The 21,914-nt window shown below is 36.0% G+C and overlaps 1 protein-coding gene across 2 annotated transcripts in view; it reads right to left on the bottom strand.

Annotated features, from left to right (window-relative positions):
• LOC143229580 (uncharacterized) overlaps positions 1-20,983 on the bottom strand; it is a 93,199-nt gene extending 72,216 nt beyond the window's left edge. Inside the window, exons 1-3 of one of the 2 annotated variants that reach the window (XM_076462133.1) lie at positions 20,625-20,983; positions 15,930-15,957; positions 7,255-7,336 (exon numbers count right to left, since the gene is read on the bottom strand). In XM_076462133.1, coding sequence (XP_076318248.1) covers positions 7,255-7,336; positions 15,930-15,957; positions 20,625-20,702 — 188 coding nt within the window. In that variant the 5' untranslated portion in view covers positions 20,703-20,983. The remainder of the gene's footprint in view (positions 1-7,254; positions 7,337-15,929; positions 15,958-20,624) is intronic. The other variant, XM_076462132.1, reaches the window with a different exon arrangement.
• Positions 20,984-21,914: the final 931 nt, after the last annotated feature.

Here is a 21,914-nt window from a genome sequence, read left to right as displayed (position 1 = left end):
GTTTGGTAGGACGGGAATTCGAACCTGCGACTCTCAGGTTACGAGTCGTGCGCATTAACCACCTGGCCATGCCGGGCCTTAAATGTAAAACACACTAGCAGTAACAACGAGGGCAAACGTAGGAACAAAGTATTATGTCCCAGTGCTGATTCTAAAACGTCAATTTGAGAATACAGTGTATTCATTATTGAATCGTAATTGTCGGTTCGTGGTAGTAACGTCTATTCTTGAGTCTCATATAGCAGTTTATATGCGACTAGCACAAACAATAAAACTTCACAGTTGTTATAGTTGCAACTTAAAATAGCAAATGAAATTGTTTTATTAGTTAATTTTGTACCTGCCTAATGCAGTAATTAAAGTAAAAAAATTATTTTTTTCTAAAGTAAAGTGTTTTAGTAGTTTATGAAATCAAAGTTGATAAATTCAGAACTATTTAAATTTATAAATACAAACTATATATGTATTCCTACAATCAGGTTTTCGTACATATCTATGTTAAACTGTTGTAACATATGAATAGAAACCCGCAAAACACTTACGGTCAAATTATTATATTTATCAGCGCAGTGCTTCTTTTAATAAAGGATTTGTAGAATGATACACAATAATTCTAATCGTGAACAAACGAAATCTCTAAATTCACATTCATAGGCCTAACATTAGTTAAGTCTGTATCAAGTACGGCCTATATTGAAGAGAGATAAATTAATACTAAATTGTATGAGTTTTCTTGCAGTCAGGAATAAATTTTACTGTAGTTAACACTACCTAATCAATAACACCTTTGGTGTGAAAAAAGGTGCGAGCAAAAAAAAAAATTGAGCGTGGAACTTAAAGGTTTGTTTTTGGTATTTCACGCAAAGCTACAGGAGGGCTATCTGCGCTATTCGTTACTAATTTAGCAACTAGTCATCACCAGTTACCGACAACTCTTGGGCTACTCTTTTACCAACGAATAGTGGGATTGATCGATACATCATAACGCCTTCAAGGCTGAAAGGGCAAGCATGCTTGGTGTGACGGTGATTGGAACTCGCTACCCTCATATTATGAGTCTAATACCCTAACCAAATGACCATGCTGGGCCCGCGAGTTAAATGATTGAAATCAAAACTGTCGACCAAACTGGTAACTACACTCATAGCTTTGATAATAACTGTACGGCAAATATACAATCATTAGTTAGCCAGGCCACATTTTTTCAACTTGAAGCATGAGGGTGGGTAAAACAAATTACGCGAAAATAATACACCCTTTCTTGTACCACTACCAGGACTGGAAAACCTCGATTCTTTCCTGGATTGGAACTCATAAACTCTTCTCGCATTCGGTCTGTTCGTCAAAATTATTCAAAAACGTTAACTACCTTAAAATACAAGAATGTATTTCTCAAACTGATTTTTAATAATCGTTCAGCAACAGACTTCATGTTCCTCGCTTCCGCATTTCTATTTAATTGGTTTATGTGTTCTCAAGATATACGAAGGAAAACAGGAGTGCGCTGAACGGTATGTAGAAGAAATGAGATTTAAACAACTGGTGTAAGATATGTCTACATACAAGGCAGGATTAAGGGTTTTATTGGCCCTAGGCTATTCACCTTATAGAAGCCTCATCGAGATAGAAACTCTACGAACAATACTTTTATAGTCATATCTTGAGGTCCCCCTAATTAGTGTGAGGCTCTGGGCTACAGCCCGTTAAGCCTTAATCCAGGGTTGACTATACGCTCGTATGATCGACTTTATTTTGAACTATAATTTTTGATTTAATTGTAATCACAATCTTCCGATAATAGCTTCTTTTCCGGGACTGAAAATGCGAAAAACCCTACTCCTTCCTGGCCTAAAAATCAGAAAAAACACTTTCTTAATTCGTACAAGGTGCCCACGCACACATAAAAGTTACAAAACTCTGACTATTTTTCGTTCTAAAGGTATGATGAAGCGAGATTCAGTTTTTCCAACTTAACTGAAGCCTTTGTCCAATGTGGAACAATACAATATAAAATCGTTGAAGTATTAAAACACTCATTTTCTAAGCCCGCCAGTATTTATTTCCCTGTTAGATCACGTTCTCAGAGTTCATCTATTATTGTAATTTTCTAAAGCTCTAAACCATGTAGTTTTCCGAGACTACACGATGTATCCTGAAAACGTCTTTATATTAATTAAACTGACTTCTGTTATACCGACAAGATAGAGTTCAATAATTTAGACGGTCTAAACTTCCGTTACGTGCATGAAATAACTTCCCGCTAGAAATGCGGGTGTGTGTGTGTGTAATATCAGCTATACTAAAAGGTAAAATTTAAGGAAAGTTGGTAGGGGAAATTTAAGCAACGTACGCAGTAGTGACCCATGTATAAACAGAGTAAACTTCAGTTCACTAGATAGAGCTGGTTCCTGTATAAATAAACTTCAGCACACTAGACAGAGTAGTTCCTGTATAAATAAACTTCAGCACACTAGACAGAGTAGTTCCTGTATAAATAAACTTCAGGACACTAGACAGAGTAGTTCCTGTATAAATAAACTTCAGCACACTAGACAGAGTAGTTCCTGTATAAATAAACTTGAGCCCACTAGACAGAGCTGGTTCCTGTATAAATAAACTTCAGCCCACTAAACAGAGCTGGTTCCTGTATAAATAAACTTGAGCCCACTAGACAAAGCTGGTTCCTGTATAAATAAACTTCAGCACACTAGACAGAGTAGTTCCTGTATAAATAAACTTGAGCCCACTAGACAGAGCTGGTTCCTGTATAAATAAACTTCAGCCCACTAGACAGAGCTGGTTCCTGTATAAATAAACTTCAGCCCACTAGACAGAGCTGGTTCCTGTATAAATAAACTTCAGCCCACTAAACAGAGCTGGTTCCTGTATAAATAAACTAGAGCCCACTAATATTTGTATTTTGAATTTTCGCACAAAGCTACTCAAGGGCTATCTGTGCTAGCCGTCCCTAATTTAGCAGTGTAAGACTAGAGGGAAGGCAGCAAGTAATCACCACCCACCGCCAATTCTTGGGCTACTTTTTTGCCAACGAATAGTGGGATTGACCGCAATATTATAACGCCCCCACGGGTGAAAGAGCGAGCATGTTTGGTGCGACCGGAATTTGAACCCGCGCCCCTCGGATTACGAGTCGAACGCCTTAACGCGCTTGGCCATGCCGGACCACAGCCCACTAGAAAAAGCTGGCTCCTGTATAAATAAACTTCAGCCCACTAGACAGAGTGGTTCCTGTATTAATTAACTTCAGCCCACTAGACAGAGCTGGTTCCTATATAAATAAACTTGAGCCCACTAGACAGAACTGGCTCCTGTACAAATAAACTTCAGTCCACTAGGTGGAACTGACTCCTGTACAAATAAACTTCAGCCCACTAGACAGAGCTGGTTCCTATATAAATAAACTTCAGCCCACTAGACAGAACTGGCTCCTGTACAAATAAACTTCAGCCCACTAGACAGAACTGACTCCTGTACAAATAAACTTCAGCCCACTAGACAGAGCTGGTTCCTGTATAAATAAACTTCAGCCCACTAGACAGAGCTGGTTCCTATATAAATAAACTTCAGCCCACTAGACAGAACTGGCTCCTGTACAAATAAACTTCAGTCCACTAGGTGGAACTGACTCCTGTACAAATAAACTTCAGCCCACTAGACAGAGCTGATTCTTATATAAATAAACTTCAGCCCACTAGACAGAGCTGGTTCCTATATAAATAAATTTCAGCCCACTAGACAGAACTGGCTCCTGTACAAATAAACTTCAGTCCACTAGGTGGAACTGATTCCTATGTGAACTGTGTAAATAAACTTTAAGCTCACTGGAGATGACTTTGGTATAAATACAGAGTAAATTTTATTCCAGTAAGTAGTGGTGGCTCATGAAACAGTAATTAAATATAATGTCTTAAAACACATTTTAAAAACTCAGCTTGTACGATGCTTGTTGCAATCGTCATATTTAACGTTTGTCATTTTTCTGATAAAATCTTGCCTAGTCATTAGTCTACAGCCAACAGAGATCGGGTTTCACATGCGCGAAATAACAGGCTAAGCAACATTATAGTTTAGCCCAAATACTCAAGCATTGTTCACATAAACTGCGAGAGAGTATTATGACCTAAATTTTAAAGTCAATCCCTTACTAATAAGGCCGAGTTCCTAGTACCTCTACTTAAACCTGCTTTCTACACCGGATGTATAATAAAGGTTAAACATCACACAAATAATTCTTGTTTCTCAACCTCTGACTTAACAACGTACGGAGCTGTTTCTACGCAATGTAAAACATTTTGTACAGTCCTGTTCGTATAAATTAGGACACTCGCAATTTTCAATCATTATTTGTGAGTGTGCGTTTAGTATAACATAGAATAGTAAAAATAGAACTTCTGTGTCAGAGGACAGATAGTAAAAACAACAGAGTGACTATTTGAAACATTCTATCAGACTATGTTTATTAACAAATAGGGCAGTGGTTATTTAAAACATTTTCTCAAGCTGCAGTTAGTTTAAAACAGGACAGCGGTAACTAAACATTCTATCAGAGTACAGGGTTGTAGCAATTTAAACATTTCGTCACTATACAGTTAGTATAAATAGGACAGTGGCTATTTAAAATATTTTGTCGGACTACAATCAGTAGAAAATAGAATGGTAACAATTTAAAACATTTTTGTGTCAGTGTACAGTTGATAGATAATGCAACAATGGGAATTGAAAGGTTGTGTTAAAGAATAGTTAGTACAAAATTGGAAAGTGTCAATCTAGAATACCTTATAGAAATTATATTTAGTCCAAAAATTTTCAAATTTTCCCCGCGGAAAATTTCTTTTGATTTGAAATTATAAATTCACTGCATTCTGTCAGACTACAGTTTGTACAAAACAGGGCAGTGGCATTGTTTAATCGTTTTGTGAGACTACAGTTAGTAGAAAATAGAGCAGTGGCAATTTAAACATTCTGTCAGGCTACAGTTAGTAGAAAATGGAACAATACAAAGTTAAAACATTCTGTCAAGCTACAGTTAGTAGAAAATGGAACAATACAAATCTAAAACATTCTGTCAGGCTACAGTTAGTAGAAAATGGAACAACACAAATCTAAAACATTCTGTCAGGCTACAGTTTGTAGAAAATGGAACAACACAAAACATTCTGTCAGACTACAGTTAGTAGAAAATGGAACAACACAAAACATTCTGTCAGACTACAGTTAGTAGAAACCTTGCTTTTATGCTACCATAATATTGTGAAATATTGTTTCAACTGTTCTGTACTACTTACAAAGTAGCCAACTGTTTGGTTCCCAATTGACTTTCTTAGTTTTCATAACTATAATAATAGTCACATTAACTTCTTGTTTCTTCCTCCAGGTGTCGTTTCACTGGATATGATGCATACTTCGAATCATTGTCTTGCTGGTAGATTAATTCCTCTTTAACATGATAAATAATGTTCCTGTCAGCTGCTATTGTTTTGTGCACATTTCACAGCTCATCAGCTGAAATGCTTGTATTGGTTCTCAACTTAACAACTAACGATAAACCTTACCCATGATGCCATATTCTCTCTGTATACAACAAACTACTAATGATTACACCTGGTATTTAATTAATCTGTAAACAGTATCATCCTTCATACCATTGTTTGGCAGCTAGTTCCATCATTAGCCTTTTGGTTTGATTATCTCTCCAAAGCACAGTTTTTAAGCAGCTGCATATCTACTGAAGCCACTTCGTCTCGATACGTATCTTACTATTCTCAATGTAACATTCACACCTGTACTTAAAGCTACTACTCATTAGGAAGACCTCTGCTGTTATGTCGAATTTCACGTAAAGACCATACGCTGAACTAATTAATAAAACTATCAAAGGGTTGGACTTAGTATTATCTCATTCCTTCTATATATATGTATATATAAAAGGAATAACTGAAAAACTATTATATTATTTACTTTAATTGTCAATGGGAGACCAGCGCTATAAAACAGTAATAAACTTAATATGAGAAAATTTCAAGACTTTTTTTAAATACAAATTTATCGCACTTTCCAGTCGTAATCTAAAAATGGTGACGGATATTTATGTAGCATTTTGACTTTTGGCTGCAAACAGTCAAAGGTAGTGAGGGTTGAGATGTTGCTGGTATAAGTTTCTTTGGGAATTTCACACAAAGCTACTCGAGGGCTATCTGTGCTAGCCGTCCCTAATTCAGCAGTGTAAGACTAGAGGGAAGGCAGCTAGTCATCACCACCCACCGCCAACTCTTGGGCTACTCTTTACCAACGAATAGTGGGATTGACCGTCACATTATACACCCCCACGGCTGGGAGGGCGAGCATGTTTAGCGCGACGCGGGCGCGAACCCGCGACCCTGCTGGTATAAGCATTCAACTCTGCATCCTGATTTAATTTTACACGAGTTCCATCTGGTTTCTCATTTGTTTTTTTTTCTGGATTTTGTCTGATAGACAGATTACCTCCAAAGCTTTTGGATGCTATTACCACAGGCAATCTCCATCATGACCTTTGAATTACGGCTGAAGTGTGCGATTAATTTTAATATTAAAAAAAAAATAATATTCTTATAGATATTTGTGTATTATATTGTTAATTATATATATGGAGAGAGACTTAATAAGGAACATGTTTTCTTTGTTAAGCACAAAGTTGCGCAATGGGCAGTCTGTGCTCTGATCAATGTAGGTATTTAAACCCTTTTTAGCGGCGTTAAGTCCTCAGATTTATCTCTTACTCAATGGGGGAGAGTGGTGTGTCATGTCTCTCTTCAGCTTAGGTGCTACTTTCTATATCATGATCGGGTCAAACAAAATTATGTGCTGTTTCAGTTGATAGTTGTATTACCCAACATTACCTAGTGTGTGTAGGGGTACTTTAGCTCTGTCGTATGAAGCAGATATTTCTTTATCCAGTAGAACTGCAAAATAATTTTGGTACTTCCAGTTAGCTTCTTTTGCGAGGCCTCAGAATCAAGGCTTGCTAATAAAGTCTCGTCCTTACTGTAATTTCTCTAAACATTTTTATAGCCTACTTATCACATGAACTTGATCTTTAAACAATTATACCACCGACAGTTTTGAGTTTATTCTAATTTTTTAGAAAATGTATTCCCTTATTTGCTTTTATTTGAAAATTCTCTGCATGTTTATTTTAACTTTATCCATAATACAGTAGATTTATCCAATAAAGATAAAAATACAAGTTCCTACCGGCGGCACACCTCGGCGGCTTTGTTCCATGAATGTCTGATGTTAAAAAATCGATAGCAGTGAATTCCATTTTGACTCCAATCTGAAAAAACAAGTGGCAAAACGATTATTTTGTGTTTTCAATTAAAAGACAGGAAAACAATGACAGGCGAAAATAATGAAATCACAAGCTTTCCCAGGCACGTGTCTGGCACACGGGATTATACTAATAATCAAATCGCCAAAAATTCCTTTGCCGATGTGCCAGAGCCCCGAATCTTTTAAGCACGTAGCGACGCCTCTGAGTGAAATATTTATTTGTCATGTTAGGTTTCTAGTCGGGTTATTAAAAAAAAAATTACTCAAAATGAAACGGTCTTTGATGACAATAATTGGGTAAAGTTTTTAAGTTAGGCTTTTCTGGATTTGTTAAAATAAGGGTTTTGTTTTCAAACTTGAGCACTTTTGCTTCTGTAAACTGAAGTCTCAATCCAATTAGCCTGATTTACGCAGTAGACGAAATAAGCAGACAGTGAAATAGTCCTAAATAAGGTTTTTCACTTATTCGAAAAATTTGTGTCTGAAGGAGAATAATCCTCTTGTTCAGGTTTCTTCATATAACCATATACCGATTATTTCAGTGTAACAAATGCGTTATAATAGCGAAGTTGTGCTTATACTTGCGATACTTTGTTAAAAAATAAACAGTTGCTGGCTATTGATACTGATGAAGAATATATGATTACATTTTCTTATTGCTATTACCTACAAAGAATAGGGCCGAACGTGACCTAGTGTACTCAGAGTATGAATCTGAAGGTTCATGGTTCGCATTCTGTTGTCATAAAATACTTTGAGATTATAGGTTCGTTTGAAAGTGAGAACTAAATCCAAGTATTCAGTTTAACGAGAATAACCCATGGGTTGGTTATGAGTGATATTTATTAGCTGATTCCCTCTACCTAATCAGTTCAAAATTAGTGACGGCTATGCGCAGATAATCCTAATTTAGTCTCGCGCAAAATTTAAAATAAACAAGGAATAACTTTTATTAATAGAATATGCATCACCTGCCTGGATTAACATAGCACCCACACATGTACAGAAACTTCAACGTATACAAAATTCTGTACTAACTTCAGCATATAAAGTACCACGTAGCACCTCAACCACATTCATGCACAAGTATGCAAACATAGATACAATAGCTGAAAGACTCTTGCATAATTCTCTAAAATATTTCAATAAGAATTGGCATAAAAATGACTTAATGTGTGATCTCGACAGATATCACGTACATGATGTAAATGGTCCTAAATACCTCTCCCCGTTTAACATATATTTAAGAAATGTAACACAAGCTGGCCACTATGCACTAGACACTTAGTCCTTGTTTCTTTGTATTTTTATAATTCTTATTTTCTTTTTTAATCATTTTTTTTATCTCTTTTTGAATTATTATTACTTTCTTTTGTGTGTGTGTGTGTGTGTGTGTTACTACAAGTAGTAGTAGCATTCTCTCATTTGAGAAAAAGGAGAAAAATACAAAAAAAATATATATATGGAAAAAAATTAAATGAAGAAAAAAAAAAAAAAAACTTCTTGTTCGTCCATGCATGGACTGAGCCCTGAAATAGACCTGAGTATGATGTTATACTTTTACTCTGGCCCAAAGCTTTAAAAAAAACAAAAAAAAAACCCTAAAGACAGACGCTATAATCGTTCGGGAGGGAGGAAGAGGTCAAATGTACCTGACCCTCCTGGGTATTTAACAACATCAATACCCAAATACCCACACAGTCAACTTGATGCTTCCTCGGAAAATCAGTAATAAATCGTATACAGTATTCTATAGCATAAAATCTTATTTTGGTTTGTTTTGAATTTCGTGGAAAGCTACGCGAGGGCTATCTGCGTTAGCCGTCACTAATTTAGCAGTGTAAGACTAGAGGGAAGGCAGCTAGTCATCACCACCCACCGCCAACTCTTGGGCTACTCTTTTGCCAACGAATAGTGGGATTGACCGTCACATTATAACGCCCTCACGGGTGAAAGAGCGAGCATGTTTGGTGCGACCGGAATTTGAACCCGCGCCCCTCGGATTACGAGTCGAACGCCTTAACACACTTGGCCATGCCGGACCCACGTATCATTAGAAAACTGACATTCGTGAAGTGTAATTTATTATTTAAGACTAAGTTAGACATGTACAGGTTATAATTTCACCAACTAAGATGTTTGTTGTAAATAGTAAATTCGAACTCGCGACTCTCAGAGTAGGAATCGAGTGCCTTAACCAACTGGTCATGTCATGCCTGAAAACCTTAATACCTAGTTAATGTTCCATCGCAGTATCTCAACATATCGTAAACTATTCTGCATAGTAATATTGGCAAATGAACATATATCCATTACACGCTAGATAATTCTTTACTTTAGAAACAAGAAAAAAAATTTATTCGGTAACATTAATATAGATATTTAATAAAAGTTATTCGGTAATGTTCATGTAAATTTTGATTATGGTCATGTTTAGAAAATATCTAGACTCATGATAGAAGAATGCGTTAGATCTGGCATGGCCATGAGGTTAGGCGGCTCGACTCGTAATCTGAAGGTCGCGGGTTCGAATCCCTTTCGCATCAAACGTGCTACCCTTTTCAGCCGTGGAGGCATTATAATGTGACGGTCAATTCCACTATTCGTTGGTAAAGAAAGTATCCCAAGAATTGGCAGTGTGTGGTAATGACTAGCTGCTTTCCCTCTAGTCTTACACTGCTAAATTAGAGATGGCAAGCGCAAATAGTTCTCATATAGCTTTGCGCGAAATTCAAAAACAGCCAATAAGAATGCGTTATAGGCCTGGCATGGCCAAGCGCGTAAGGCGTGCGACTCGTAATCCGAGGGTTGCGGGTTCGTGCCCGCGTCGCGCTAAACATGCTCGCCCTCCCAGCCGTGGGGGCGTATAATGTGATGGTCAATCCCACTATTCGTTGGTAAAAGAGTAGCCCAAGAGTTGGCGGTGGGTGGTGATATGTACATATGTACATATATGTATATGTACAGTTTTCATATTATATCACGAGAAAGCCATTATCTATTTTACAACGCTAAAATCAGGGGATCGATTCCCCTCTGTGGACTCAGCAGATAGCCCAATGTAGCTTTGCTATGAAAAAACACACCGTTATCTATTTATTTCAAAATGGGTGTGATGAGGTATATGTTTGTGGTAAATCGAATTATTTCCAACTAATAATGCATATATATATATATATATCATTAGACTGTAAACAAGAATGATCAAAGTAGAAACTAACATGTCAACGTTTTTGTGAAGATTTATCAAGTACGTTAGGTTGGTGGATATAACAAATTGCAGAAAGGAAGAAGTGAGTTTTATATTGGTCGGTGTCAAAACACGTATTATTGTTTCTTGGATGGCTGTTTAATCAATAGATAAGTGTGCTTTCGCTTAGAAGTTGTTTGAAAGATGATATTTATCTAAAAAGTGTGGTTCACAAACAAACGAATGATTTTAGTCGAAAATGTGAAGACCGAGAAATAAGAATTATGATTCTATACCTTCAGACGCACACACAATTAGATATCAGTATAAAATGTTATTATTAAAATATTGTAATCTGAGAAACAGTCGACCTAATTTACGGCTGAAAGAAGGAGAGTAAAAACTTATTATTCAACAAGCTTTTCACAAAGTAAAAATATAAATAAAAAATCCGTAGCTGTGACCTTTCACTTTAGGAAGTATACAGAAGTGTGCAAGGCATGAACACAGAACACACTTCTCCAACCGTGTCAGTCCGCAACGCGCTTTTATGTCTGTAATACCATGCCTGGAACAATCGGGTCGTTCACCTGATAAGAAGGCACGAGTTACGAGTTCTTCTCTTCCTTAAAAATGCTGACGTAACAGAGCATGAACTCAGGGGGCGGATCTGTCACTTTCTACTAGTTGTTGCAAAAACATGGGAAAGGTCCTGGGCTAGACACCGTACATGTACGGCACGACTGTTTATTATGTGCAAAAACTACTGTTTGCGAAACAGATTTACGTTGTTCGAATGAATTTTACACAAATTATGTGGAAAATCTGATGTATAAATCGAATGTTTTCGTACAGACAAAAATGTTACAGTTATTACGATGTAAGGTTTTTAGAGGGTGACCCATGTTACTCTGATGTATTCAAAATACTTCACTTCAAAACAATGTATCTTGCTACATTGTGATATAAGAACTATATATAGGTAGGCCCAGCATGGCTCAGGTGGTTAAGGCACTTGACTCGTAATCTGAAATTATTCGTTGGTAAGAGTAGCCCAAGAGTTGGCGGTGGGTGGTGATAACTAGCTGCCTTCCCTCTAGTCTTACACTGCTATATTAAGGATGGCTAGCGCAGATAGCCCTCGTGTAGCTTTGCACGAAATTCAAAACAAACCAAACCAAACTAATATATAGGTTATTATACTTTCCAAGCAATGCTGTAATACGTAGTATAATGGCTACATAAAATACATTGCATTCTCAAAATAACTTCTTAGCTAATTGTGGTAAATGGACTAGATATAAAATTGTCTCCCTTGAAAACAACATTCTAATTCATGGACTGTGTATAAACTGTTTGTCCAAAAAACCGTTTCGCTAAACTGTAGCATGTGGAGTCCAAATAAAACCATTCTTCTTCTAAAACACTTTTTGTTAAACTAAAAGTTATCCTGCGGTAAATTTAGTAAATATAATGTATTTTTTCTTTAAAACAGTATTGCTAAACTGATGTATATGGATTAGTGATAATTCTTTCTTCAAAACAACGCTGACTAGAGTTAACCTAATGTTTCTGTAATGAAACTAACATATAGGCTAGTTATATGGACTATTATTATTTCTAACTATGACATACGGACTAAATACACAGTATACCATTAGGTTAAAAACAAAACAAAAACAAACCACCAAAAATACAAGTTGACAATGGTGTCATACGTAATTAACTCAGACGTATAATTAAAGGTATAGCTTAGTAAATATTATGTGATACAAATACGCATCCAACGAACGCAGGGATTCTGGAAACCTACTGTTGTTTGTGTGTGTGTGTGTGTTCTTATAGCAAAGCCACATGAGGCTACCTGCTGAGTCCACCGAGGGGAATCGAACCCCTGATTTCTGTTGTTTGTAAGGTCGTATAGTTAGACGATGAAAAGGGGGGACGGGACACGCTTAATGTTAACGCTAAATTATCAGGCAATTTGTAATAGCGCTGTCCTCAGTGACTAACCAAGGGCAATTCTACACACATTAAACACTAGCAGCACGGACTCCTCCTGCTGTGAGAAGTGGTGTTGAGAATTACCCACTGACCACCATGGCACAACCGCTACTGTTGCAGGACAGATGCGAGTGTGCTACCAATCAGCAGAAGTTATCTCCATGTCATGGGTTACAATGGAATATTTAGACAGAGGCTACTCTTCACTCCAGGAAATATCCTCAGCAGTAAGCTTCATAACGATATCACAGTCTCCCGCATTTTGGATCACTAATTTTTCCTGACAAGTCCCAATAAACAAAATTCTCTGGCAGTTGGCGCACTGCGTTTAGTAACTATCGTTCCAGTAAATTTTGCTGAACCGTATAATTAAAGCCATTAGTAAATACAGTAGCATTTATGTTATGGCGTGGGCGCCATTTGGCAACTGATGGTATGCGAAGGGATGGTAGCCACTAAGCCACCCTCAAAGTAAGGCTCTCTACGTTAATAAAAAACTTACCAGATATGTCAGTTTTTACATGAAAGATGGAACTCCTCCCCAATTTTGTTCGAATCACTAAATGACGGATTGAAGGTTATGTCACTATCATTTCCCATGGTCAGGCTTATCGCAGATACGAATACTATCGATCATGTGCAATCCATCAGGGATCAATCTCTGTGAAAAACCTTCAAACAAGTAGTTTCTAGGGGCACCCTTATTCAAGATATTCGCAAGTATATTCATATATATATATGAGGACTATTGTCCCTTGAAAACAACATTACTACACTGTACTACCTGATTTATAATAAAGCTGTTTCCACCAAACTAATTTCGCTGTATTTTATACTTTCACAGTAGTATTTGGTCTTTATCATCAGGGTTCAACAACGACGAGTAACAGAACAAATATAACTACATGGTTTTCCAACTTCGTTGTACCTAAGATAAAAATAATGTATTCATTTTCTTATTATAGTGCAAGGAGATAACGAAATAAAACCAAGACATGAGCGAGAACTGTTGAAAGAAAGTTGAAAAATGCAAAACAGATTCAAAGTGAAAAGAGCTGGGCATCTGAAGTAGCCAAGAGAGAGTTGCAAGGATTTCCAGCAGAGAGGGTTAATTTCATTTTGTAAGATTAATTTGCATATGCTGATGTATAGCTATATTACTTCACGTGATACCGGTGGCGTCACTGTTGATATATGTTAGCACCTATATACTGGTTCACACACACACAAAATCCTGACCATTCGACAGCCAAATGCCGCAAACTTGTGGTTGAAGAATCATGTCACAGACCTTCTCCGAGGAAGGATATTTGTAGACCGGGAATTATTAAAATATAAACACAAAGGCACTATTTCCAAGAAGGAAATCTTCAGACTTTCCTGTAGAAGTGGAAAACTCTACACAGTAGAGCTATTTTGAGCACCAATCACGTAAGTCAACTTTGAGCAACGCCCTCAATCATAAAGTTAAAAAGACCTATAATTTACGATAGAGCTGAACGTATGTCCTGTACCGTTAATAAGATTATAAATAAACATTTGAGTTTAGTCTCATAACCTCCAACAGTATCTCGAAATAAGTGATTTGTTTCATGAAATTGGAGTTACAGTAATTCCATTCAGTCACAGCCCGTCAAGTTCTCCAAGATACTTTCACTGGTTTTGGAAACAGGCTTCTACTTCTAGTGGAATGGAGAGTATTTATTTTTAAGTTAAGCATAGTGTTACACAATGGACTATCTGTGCTCTTCCCACCACGGGTACTAAAACCCGGTTTATAGCGGTGTGAGTCCGCAGACATGGACAGAGTGGAAAGTCCGAGGAAAGTTTGTCAACATATTTTGTCTAAGACTAACTTCGCCTTTCTTCGCAAACATTGTTACAATCTCACTGTTCACTCAGGAAATGCCATTAGATCTGAGTTAATATACGATTGTCTCATATTACGTAAAAAAAATATTATTACTGGTAAATCCGATTTAAGTAGAAAGACACGTGACTAGCTGAGACTAAGTTTTTGTTTTTAGAGAAAAAGAACGTTCAATTAGAATTAAAACCACCTCACGCATAATTTATGTGTGTCTTAAATATTGTATTTTATGTGTTTGTTTTGGCGCAAAACTGCGCAATGGAATATTGGTGAGGTGACCATAGCAAGAACTAGACTCTTGAATTTTAGCGCGAAAATTCTTTAGGCTTACCGTTGGGTCAAGATATCCTCATATTCGATGTGCTGTTTCCTTTGTCTAATCGAATGTGACGGAAACATTTATAAAATGGTCATTATTGTTAACAAATAAAAGCTATTTCCACGTGCAATTTTTTATTATTCTAAATTACATTGTATCTCTACAAAATAAAACAAGGTCTTAGTTTTAAAAATTAAAGTTATGAGAGGAAACAATAGAAACTGTCTTAATCTTATAATAACAATAGTGAAATACAGAAAACTATGTTGTTTGTTTCCAAGGTAATGTTGTGTCTAGATAGTTAGGACTTTTGTTTAAGTATCGCTTTATCTAAATAAAGAACATAACATATGTTAAGTCAAAGTCACTTAAGATAATTGCATACGTTCGCGTTTGTTTTTAAAGAACGTGCAACTACAAAAACATGTATGAGTTTAAAGTATTTGCAATACTAAATTAAGCGTGAAGTTACACGTTAATGATGTGTAGCAAACCTCGCAGGTATCGAAACAGGAAGAACAAAACTAGCCTCAAACCCAGCGGGCGAATACCAATCTCACGAGCTAAGGTAACCAGTATAAGATGGCCTTACACGCAATATATTTAGCAACGGCCTTACACGCAATATATTCAGCAACGGGGATATCCTTGGGGTAAAGTTGAAAACGTTAGTCGGAAATGTATAAAAAACATGAGTAAAAGAGGCGAGTAATATTGTTTAAAAACTTCTGTACCATAGGTCTCAGTCTCATCTTATGTTTGTACATGTTCTTTATTTGAAAAAATAAATTTAACAAGGTTAAAAATGAACTGCTGATTTTTAAAACCAACAACAAAAGTAAAAATCTAAAGTTTTGTGATCATCTGATACAGAATTAGTTCCTCTTGTAAAACAAAGTTGAAATTCTTTAGACATCAGCCACTATTTTTAAAATGTTTAGTTTACCTAATATTTTGATCTTATTTGTCAACGAAGTGCCCAAGCCAGTTTAAGTATTAGCCAAGAGAGGGAAATGAATGCATAGCCGCATCTTTTTTGTTTTAAAATATATTTTTATAAATTATATTTCTAACTTGTATAACTCTACTAATAATCATGTTTTTGCTTGTAAAACATGCCCTAATAATTATATTTCGTGCTTGTATAGCGTATATTATAATTATGATTTTAATTATTTTGATAGTAGGAACATAAAATATAAAATTGTACGTACCTTTTGGACACTGAAGAACGGAGTTGTCCTGAAAATAAAAGAGAAGTTTAAAAGTCTACTAAGAGTTAACACGAAAAACAAGTAATAAATGGAGTAAATCCAAGCTTTAAAAATTAGTAAAATGGAAAAAAAACACCAACAAAAAGTACTACTACTATTAATTTTTCCTTGGTTTGTCAAATGTTAAGGAAGTTAGATATCCAGTAATTTTTGTTTACATTACATAGAACTAACTTTCGAATTCTGAAAATCTGTTTGTTTGTTTTGTTTGTTTTTTTTAAATTTCGCGCAAAGCTACTCGAGGGCTATCTGCGCTAGCTATCCCTAATTTAGCAGTGTAAGACTAGAGGGAAGGCAGCCAGTCATCACCACCCACTGCCAACGCTTGGGCTACTCTTTTGCTAACGAATAGTGGGATTGACCGTAACATTATAACGCTCCCACGGCTGAAAGGTCGGGCATGTTTGGCGCGACCCTCTTCTGACAGTCATAATGTGTAATGTTAATTTTTATCTTATTAAGAGATGTTACTGAAAATTGATACTGTGTTATTGTGTTTGTCCACGTCAATTTGCAGATTTATCAAATTAACCTTTTTTCATTTATTTACCATGGTAAAGTATGTAAAAATATTTTTTGTAGTACTATACATGTAAATATAGAAATCGCGTAGAAAAGTAAATTTATAATTAGGGTTTAAATATATTTAAAACGATATCTTCGTAAATATAGCTAAGTAAATTTTAAAATTAAATTTAAAGGCTCTTTTTAATTTTGTAGGTAAACGTAAGAGTTTTAATTAAGATAAAATTATAAATAACTAAATGTATCTTACAACCGATCAAGATAGTTTCAAAATATGAGAGTTTAGACGATTGTAGAATTAAGAGACAAATGTGGCCATTTAAGGGAATAATAATAAAGATCCAAAAATCCAAATGGATTCACTTCTTTTTCTGTAACACTGAATAACATCCAGTTAGTTGCAAACAAGTATCGTTTTGTCAGTGCATAACATATAAACCAACGCATAATGTAAAATGTGAGATATATGTAGTTCTATGATGTAGAAACATCGATATATATATTGTGAGATGTAAACACGACAAAACAACTTATAACACGTACTGTAAGACAACATAACACAACAATGTAAAACATGTGAGACACTTTAAATTATAATGTAGAACAACGAAATGCGTACTGCGCATAACATGCGAAATATTGTAACATTACAGTCTAGGACGAAACGCATGTCTCGTGTGACATGTGAGGCAATATAACAATGTGGAGCATGTGAGACAATGTGTGTGTGTTTTCTTATAGCAAAGCCACATAGGGCTATCTGCTGACGAGACAATGTCACGCAACAATGTAGGACAAAACACGTACCGTACTGCGTGTAACATGAGAGACAGTGTAATACAACAGTGTTGAACACGAACAGTAAAACAGCATAACGCAACAATGTAGAAGCCCAAATTGTAAGCTGTAGGACAGTGTAATACAACAGTGTTGAACACGAACAGTAAAACAGCATAACGCAACAATGTAGAAGCCCAAATTGTAAGCTGTAGGACAATGTAACATCAAAATGTTGAATAATGAAATACATGCTTTCAGATGTGAAATAATGTAACACTATGATACTGAACAACGAAACACGTTCTGTAAGATGTGAAACAATGTAGTACAATGCAGAACAACAAAACAAGGACTGTAAGTTATGAGTCATTATAATTACAATCTGGAACAATGAAACATTCGCTGCAAAATATAAAATAATATAATACTACGACGAAAAGCGTGAAGTAGAACAAACCAATTTCAATAATATTCTTAACACTTACGTGATTATTTTAAACTCCATTAAATATGCTCTTATGTTTGTTTATTTATTTTGCATTTCACGCAAAGCTACTCGAGAGCTATCTGCGCTAGCCATCCCTAATTTAGCAGTGTGAGACTAGAGGGAAGGCAGCTAGTCATCACCACCCACCGCCAACTCTTGGGCTACTCTTACCAACGAATAGTGGCATTGACCGTCACATTATAACACCCCAACGGCTGAAAGGGCGAGCATGTTTGGTGCGACGGGGATTCGAACCTGCGACCCTCAGACTACGAGTCGAGTGCCTTAACCACTTGGTCATTCCGAGCCGTTATATGCTGTTATTCCTCACTTCAAAGCAAATTAAAACTAACTAGTCTCCTAGAAATATTTAACTGATCTTTTTCAATTTCAACGAAACAAATAACTCCAGAAATACTACAGTTCAACTGTTAGTAATTAATTACACAAAAAAATATTCACCTGAGATAATCAGGGTGTTTATACTGCAAGTCCTCTAATTTTATTGACCTTAACCTTTGACCCACAGTCTACAAAAGGTAAACATGTATAGAACGTTTTATGTAGTGCCTGTTATATAACTATGGTCAAAATCCATGAATACTATTTGGAGATAGTTCACAAGATGGAATCGGACGAACAGGGGCAACCCAATGGCACCATAAAAATTTGCACATTTCTTTAGAAAGTTTCCACTCGATTTTGAGTTACGTGTTATAAACAACTGTATTTTATATTGCACTTTTGTTTCTCAATATTAACTCTTTGGTCAATAAAGATGAAAACGTTTCTAAATCGATATTCTAAATGTTTGGGACTTAAAAATAAAATGAATAAACCGTGAATTTTAATTATTTTTATAAAATCGAGTTTGTACATTTCCAAACTTTTAAATACTTGTTTTAAGGAACAAACAGTTTGATATTCAAATAATGTTTCGAAACACATATAAGAAATCAGTAACATAAAAGTGATATAATTTTCCTGATAGACGACTAATATACGCGTGTGTGCCAGCGAGATTTAGTAAAATCTTAATATCCGTTAGTGCCTTATTTCAAATACAATAACCCTGAAGATAATAGCAATCTGTCTCGGTCCAAGTAATAAACGATTAGTATTTTTTATAGTTAACTTTGATAAACCTCTGTATTTAATAAAGTTGTGCATAATTACACTTATGAAAATTATTTGCTATATTGACTTGAGTGGAGGCCCGGCATGGCCGGTTAAGGTACTCGTTTCGTAATCCGGGTGTCGTGGGTTCAAATCACCGTCACACCAAAAGTGCTTGCCCTTTTAGCCTTGAAGTCGTTATAATGTGACGGTCAATTCCACTAGTCGTTAGTAAAAAAGTAGCCCAAGAATTGGCGGTGGGTGGTGATTACTAGCTGCCTTCCCTCTAGTCTGACAGTGCAAAATTAGGGACGGCTAGCGGAGATGGCCCTCGTGTAGTTTTGCGCGAAATTCAAAACAAACAAACCAAACCAACTTAGAATGGGGATATCAGAGTAAATTACTTAAGCTTTTATTAGGATTATGACCAAAAATATTGTTAATATCAAGGATACAATTGTTTTATGGTTAAAACAATTGGATGTTTCAGCAACTTATGTTATAGAAATATCATTCTACAGTACTTGCACAGTAACTGATATTGTGTTGTAGTCATGTCTAAAGAAATATAAGTTTTAACCCTATTAAACATACTGATACATTCGTTACTAGCAAGTGCTCGACACCGAATTTGTTTGTTCATATTTTTAGAACAAAGTCACGTTGGACTATGTGCTGTTTTCACTGCAGGGAACTGAATCCTGTATTTTAGAGTAGTAATTTCGTAAACTTACAATTGACCCACAGGGGGCGCTCCAGATCAAGGGAGTTGTTAGCGAAGGTATTCAAGGGCTCGATAGATGAATTCATCAATAATAAATCATCCACAACGATTGTGAATTATAAGTGATATGTTTGTAAATAAAGATATTTCGTAATGGACGAAGGTTGTGAGAAATAAATGAGTTAATGAAAAATCCCTTACGATTCAATGATCAAGACAGGGGGGTAGCCATTCCCTCTAAATCCGCCTTGTAAGGTTTTGAAAATTAAACTAGTAAATGATTATTTTTCCATAACAAAAGAGAGTTATGAGTTGAATGTATTCGATAATGACAAATCTTCTGCTAAATCCGTGGATTTTGAGAACTATATCCGTAATAACTGAAACCCTTCACAACGGACGAAGCTTACGAGGAATACGTTAGTTAATGCTGATGAACAAGAAATTATCCCCAATTACGAGAAGAGTCAATGCAGGTTGTAACCGTTAGTTAGAAAATAGTTCTCACTAGTGTAAAGTGAAATACAAGTTCGAGTTTTCTAGGCTTAGCGACATAGATCTAAAACTCGAAGTTCAAACAGTTCAGTCATTATAAAAACATTGAATGTTTTTATTAAAGCTTTAAAAAACAACAACAATGACATAGAGTACATTTGAGATCACTTCCTTAAATATATTTGTAATAATTTTGGTAATGTTACTTTAAGGCAAAAATTTGCTCGGTTTATTCCAATAACAAAGATTCGTAACCCTCAAGAGAAAAACACCATTATTGACAAACGAACTTTTATATACAACGAAAGTACTTAGATTTAACCAATGCAGTAATATTTATGTGTCTGAGACTAGAAATATAATAAAAAGGCGAAATATTCTCAATGTGTGTTTCCGCTTAAGCTTGAAAAGTTTTTTTTTTAGAGATGAAGAACATGGGAATATTAATTAAGAGTTGATGTACATACTTTATTTTCTTTAATTAGTAATATGAGTATTTACAGATTACCTGTTGAGCTGATGTTATACCATAAATGGCGAAAAGAACAATGAAAATACACCAAGTCTTCCCACACGAAGCAGCCATTTTGATTTCTCGGAGATGGCTAGCTAGACAAACGGTTGTTCTTCTGTCACTTGTATTTCACCATGTGTTATCAAAGTTTAGTTCCTTTTTCTTAGTTTTCCTTACACTTATTATCCAACTTAAAAACACGCTCGCTCTCGTCTAATCACTGACAAAATACGCGCCAGGTTGTCTCCTAGATATCTTTGTTGGAAGTGGCTGGACCCTACACTAGACTCGACTAAAACGACTCTACTTCTCAATTGCAGCCTGTCATTCTGCTTGTGAACTGGTCCGGCAGGTTCTCAAGCCCAAGGTTCCGGTCTTTACCCCTCAGGTGGAGCCAGGTAAAGACACGTTTCTATCGTGGCCGTAGGCTACACCTAGTATCTTAGATGACGAGGGTTAGACAGGTATGCAGATAGACAACTGAAAGGGGAGCGGAAGGTAGCGGTTTCGCCTACAGCAGTAGGTTTTCTTTCCTTCATAAATCTACGTGTACAATACACCAGAAATTATGTGGTTGATTGATTGCATGAAGGTTACTTTATTTATTTATTAGTAGGTGGGTGTAGAAGTTTATCGAGTTTGTAAGGAGTGAGTTGTCCTAATTCTTCTAGTTAATTTTGTAGCATTTAGAGAAATATTTTCTAAAACTTTTTCATTTAAACTAATAAAGTATTTTCGAGAGCGTTATTAAGGAGCTTAGATTAGCTTTGAGAAAGGCTACATCAGCAGAAATATGTTAACATGTAAACTGAGCTGAAAGCTGTACAAGGTAAAAGTGGTGCGTTGAATTGGCAATATGTTGTACGTGCTTCACATGTGGCATTAAGAAGCAATTTAATGGATGAAAACGTTATAAAAAATATCTTTAAAACAGCTTTTGTTGGTTCGCTGCGGGTAATCACACAAAGCTACACTAAGGGCATCTGCGTTTTGTCATTCTTAATTTTTAACTTGGTTTATTTAGTTTGTTTTCCATTTTCGCGCAAAGCTACACGAGGGCTATCTGTGCTAGCCGTCCGTAATTTAGCAGTGTAAAGCTATAGAGAAAGTAATTAGTCATCATCACTCACCATCAACTATTGGGCCACTCTTTTAACAAAAAATAGTGGGGTTGACTAAAACATCATAAAGCTCTCAAGGCTGAAAGGGCGAGCATCTTTGGTGTGATGGGAATTCGAGCCCACGACCCTCAAATTTACAACTCTAGCGCCCTAACCACCTGAC

This window comes from Tachypleus tridentatus, chromosome 10 (genome assembly GCF_004210375.1).
Source record: "Tachypleus tridentatus isolate NWPU-2018 chromosome 10, ASM421037v1, whole genome shotgun sequence".
In the NCBI taxonomy this organism is placed as follows: domain Eukaryota; kingdom Metazoa; phylum Arthropoda; class Merostomata; order Xiphosura; family Limulidae; genus Tachypleus; species Tachypleus tridentatus.
This window is presented reverse-complemented; position numbering and strand designations above follow the sequence as displayed.